The 5,116-nt window shown below is 38.7% G+C and overlaps 1 protein-coding gene across 1 annotated transcript; it reads right to left on the bottom strand.

Moving 5' to 3' along the window:
- Positions 1-3,945: 3,945 nt before the first annotated feature.
- On the bottom strand, positions 3,946-4,899 carry LOC110315404 (vomeronasal type-1 receptor 4-like). Its single transcript, XM_021189470.1, has one exon. The coding sequence runs from the start codon at positions 4,861-4,863 to the stop codon at positions 3,946-3,948; it is 918 nt and encodes a 305-aa protein (XP_021045129.1). The 5' UTR covers positions 4,864-4,899.
- Positions 4,900-5,116: the final 217 nt, after the last annotated feature.

Raw genomic sequence — 5,116 nt, 5'->3', positions numbered from 1 at the left:
AACTTTGTAGAAGATCACCCTTCTACCAGAATCTACATTTTGCTTCTAGATATTTAGGAAGGTTCTTCATGAATATTGTGTGTTCCCTATTTCCCAAGTGTTACAAATTTTGGAAGCTTCTTAAGACTTATGGTGCTCTCTCCTCCACAATGAAGAAAATGGTTCAGTGCATAGGAAATAGTCATAGAAAGAATTACAAATATAATCTTAGTGGAAAAAGAGAGATACAAAAGAAGATGACTGCTCGTACATATGGTGGAGGAGAAAGATTGTAGATAACAGAGAGTAGTGTAGCCAAATAAAGGGGCATCTGGGAGACTCTAGAATCTACATGATCCTGAGCTATGTGAAGAGAGGGGGAAATCAGAAAGGAAGGGGGTACAGAGAGGAACCAGATTCAGCAGCCAGAAGAGTGAAAAAGGAGTGGAGGAAAGAGGACTAGGAAGCTGAAATAGTTGGATTATATAGGGAAGGGTAGCTTAGCACCTGGATGGGGAAATTGAAGGCAAAATGGAGGTAATTTTGCCCAATAAGGCCCATAACATATATGGACTGGGGGATGAAGGGAGAAAATGAGAATAGGTCTTCTTTGACCTATGTTAAATAAGCATCGAAGCTTATTGTTCTAGGTTATAATCCTAATACTCCTTAGCTGAAGATATATTATCCTTCTGTAGAAATCAATAACCATTTGCATATCTAGCATGCTGAGGATCCTTCATTTCAATAATGTCCACTCTGGACATTTACAAGAAGGGAATATTTTACATATGGTGTTTGAGAGTTCAGTTTGTATAATCACAAATGCTCCAATAAGAGAACAGCCAGTTCCGTGACATACACTGACCCTGAGATCACGGCAGGGATACTTAATCAAAGTTTAATTTTCTGATTATGCTTAACTAGACAGATTTATTTTTAAAAAAAAAATAAACACACAAACAAATGGACAAATAGAAAATAGAAAAGAAGATTGCATCAGCCACATATCTACAAGTACTGAGTACAATTCTACCTGTATGGAAAATGTGCTGATACAAAGAAATCCAGATCAGTATGCTGCCCCTTATGCATATGAATCTTCGAAAATATATATAATAGGAAAGTAGTAAGAGAGGGGTGGCATGGTAGTAATTTTGTAAGGATTCTAACATCTACCTCAGTAAGGAATGCAGTGCACAATATACATTGTTAAATTCCATCCATTCTTCTTGTCCAAGAATGCACAGTATTCTCCTCTGCTTTGTGTAAAGCATGAGATATGGAGTGAATCTTAATCCAGTATCAACCCTACACCAAAGTCTAGAGTTAAAACATACATACACACACACACACACACACACACACACACACACACACACAAATATGTATAAAAAATACAAGGAGCCTGAGACCACCTGGAGTGGAGCCTTCCGACCTAGGTGGCGCTATTGTTGGCTCTTTTGTTTTACACCTGCCCTGCTCTTCTCCAAGACACTACTACCTGCAGAGAGACTCTTGAGATAGTCCAGAGACAGCATCCTGCAGATCTGCCTACAGGCTCAGCGCCTGTAGGACAGGCACCAAGAATGGAATGGCGGGGGATGGGCCTCCCCTCTTTATAAGTGCAGACTCTTAGTAAAATTTGGAAACCTTGAACAGAAAATCATGTCTCTGTATCCATTATTTCTCTCGCCATTTTCTCCCATACAGCTCCTACCTCCCACTCGGGAACCCAGTTAGTGTGGCTGTAGGCAGCCTACACTTGAGGTCCAGCAGAAAGAATGGAAACAAGCAACATTGGGAGGTAGGAGTGGGGGACCCTCCAGAATGTACCAGAGACCTGGGAGATGAGAGACTCTCAAAACTCCCTAGGAGGGACCCTAGGTGAAATGTTTTACAGTCGGGATAGTGAACTTGTAGAACCCAGCTCCAGCATCAAGTGAGTGATGGGGTCATCATTCCACAGTCAAAACTCTGATCCATAATTGTTCCTCTCTGAAAGAACTGCAGGGAAGGAAACGGAGAGGAGCCTGAGGAAAAGAAGGTCCAGCAACAGGCCCAAAGTAGGATCCAGCTCAAGGGGAGGCCTGAAGGCCTGACACTATTACTGAGGCTATGTTACTCTCAAAAAAAAAAAAAAAAAAAAACAAGGGATCTATAATGATTGCCGTCCAAAAGACCCAACAAGCAGTTGAAAGAGTCAGATTCATATAATTGCATCCAACCAATTGACAGAAGCTGTTGTGATTAGGAAAAGGCTGGAAGAAGCTGAGGAGGAGTGCTACCCTGTAGGAGGGCCAGCAGTCTCAATTAACCTGGACCCTGGAGATCTCTCAAACACTGTATCACCAACGAGGCAGCATACACCAGCTGACATGAGGTCCCTAACACATATACAGCAGAGGACTGCTGGGTCTGGGTTCAGTCACAGAAAATGCACATAACCCTTAAGAGACTGGAGGCACCAGGGAGTGTAGAGTTCAGGTGGGATGGTGGCAAGGTTGGGACATTTTCATGGAGACAGGGTGATGGGAAGGAGGCATGGGATGTGGAACAGTCAGAGGGTAGACTGGGAGGGTAATAAAATCTAAAGTGTAAAAAAAGGGGGGGGAGAACAAAAAGAGAAAAACACAAAACAAAACAAAATAGCCACTTAAAGGAAGGAATAGTCTAGACCAAAAATATGTCCATCTCTATGAACTTTGTAAGAATAGCCATGTTGAAGCCATTGAGCTTTGAATAAGTTTTTACACTGTCACTAGCAATTGCATTTTTATGCTGTATCCTCCAGAAAAATAAAAACTGAACTCAAGGAGTTTAAAATAGAAAGGAAATTATCTTAATATCCTCTTTCATAACTCATGGATCCTTTACCTGCCCATCACCTAATAGTAATTCTCTTGTTCTCCTTTCTAAAAGTTAAACTGAAGTTATACTTATCACCATAGCATATATACATGTAGACATTATATGGTAGATATGCATATGAACATGTGCATATGTAATTATTTCATTCTTAGTTTGTATGTCCTGACTTAATGTTATTCATAATAAGTCCATCAAGTTTCCCATACATTTTTTTATTTCATCTTCTACTATATTTTAATTATGGTCTAGTTTACATATGAATATACATTTTATATTTGAATAATCTATTTACAAATATGTATGTGTGCTCCATTACATTGCTATAGTAAATAAAGCAACAATGATCATAGATGTTCAAATATCTCAGTGGTATGATTTAGAGTTTTCTGGGCATATGTTCAGGAGTAGAACGCCTGATTCAAATAGTAGTTTCATTTCCATTTTTCTGAGAAACCACAAAATTGATATGTATAATTGTTTTCAAGTTTCTTCAAAGTTATTTTGGTGAAGCTATTATATGCATGATGCCAAACCAGATAAAGACAATACAGCAGAAATCGAAATTTACTGCCCAATATCCCTGATAAAGAAAAGTTCTTAGTAAAATATTAGCAAACAAAATCCAAGATAAAATAAAAAATGTCATTCATCTTGAATTGATTTTGTTCAGATGAAAGGAATTACTCTTTTTTTCTTTTTTTTCTGGATCTGGATCTGGAGTGATGAAACCAGGTTTTCCTGAACAAAAAATTCACAACCACCCTTGTTTTCAGTTTTCCTTACTGTTAGAATGTAGGTTCCATAAACTGTGAAATCATTAATCAGCCAAAATACGCTGCAGAGTTGAATCCCAGACTAAGGTTAGTATTATTGACAGGTTTTTTTTCCTGGCCCCTTTGCACATCAGGTGAGCAAAGGGATGAGGCCATGTAGGCTGCTGATCCTACCAGCCAACAAGCTCCCAAAATCGTTTCGGCTAATAAAAAAAGGAAATTGTTTTACTAATTCAATTCTCTAATTTTAACATTTGAGGAAGAATATGAGTGAACAACTGGATACAAAGTGAAATGTATCATTTGAATCCTTAAAATAAGATTAAGATGTTTTATTCCACATCCAGACCAAACTTAATCTGGGCATAAAAGAGTAATGACTCATCAGAACAAAGGGAGCAAATGTGGGAAAACACAGAGAAGTGAGGCGAGTGATGTTCATGAGCCACCAATTGGGATTATTCAGAAGAGCAATGCAGCCTTGTAAGATGGAAGAGAGAGTATAAAAAGCAAGAAATGTAGACACGAGGACCAGAATGTTCTGGGTAGCTCTCCACTCAGGGGAGTTCCTGCTGGAAACATGAAAGCTGCGGATATGTTGAACCCTCTGCTTGTGTTTGTACAGAATGCCAATCATGGAGCCACTGGAACAGGTGATGAGCACAGAAGAGAAGATTTCAGGGCATACCACCAATGCTGCATAGAGTGAGTCACTGAGTTCATTTCGCTCTACAATGGAGTAGTACTTAAAATCTCGGTTTCTTGTCAGGTTATTCCTGTTGCTTTTGATAAATATGTCCACAAAGAGAATGAAATTTATAAACATGTGCAAGACCCAGAGAAGGGAAATGGAGTAGCCAATGTACTTTGCAGATTTGATTTTTTGACACTTATAACAAGATACCCTGTGACTGATGGTAATGGCCTGGAAGATACTCAAGAGACAGGTAGTGCCAATGGATGTACTCCGGCCAACTCTTTGAATGTACAAAATTAGTCTGCATCCCAAATCATTTAATAAGTGTGTCAAGCCAAAAGCTGCCATTGTGTGAAGCACTCCTGTAGAGAGAACCATCAAGGCATTTGATGTCATTAGGTGCATGAGAATCAAATCTGTTGGCTTTAATGTATGTTCTATATAGTTGACTACATAGTATATTATAAGAGAGAAATTTCCCAGAATTCCAGTTGTAGTTTGTGATAAGAAAAGTATTTTGATTGCCATATTACAGAAATCCATCTTCGACTCGGTCTGATTCTCTTTAAGTATGGCTACACCCACTTTTCTAACCCAAAAGAATGAAAAGTATTAATAATCTGAAGAGTTCCTCATTGGCTAAATCAGATGGGATCACACAGGTTAGGAATACTTCAGAATAGACTACATAAGACAATATTTTTAACATTTCTGACATTAGCACTAATTACTTACAATACATATTATTGTAAGATTGGTGAAGGCCTCAGGACAGACATAGAGACATGCCTTCATA

The sequence above is a fragment of the Mus pahari genome, unplaced genomic scaffold (genome assembly GCF_900095145.1).
Source record: "Mus pahari unplaced genomic scaffold, PAHARI_EIJ_v1.1 scaffold_5003_U1_1, whole genome shotgun sequence".
In the NCBI taxonomy this organism is placed as follows: Eukaryota; Metazoa; Chordata; class Mammalia; order Rodentia; family Muridae; genus Mus; species Mus pahari.
The sequence above is the reverse complement of the archived record's forward strand: the minus strand, read 5'-3'. Positions and strand labels throughout refer to the sequence as shown.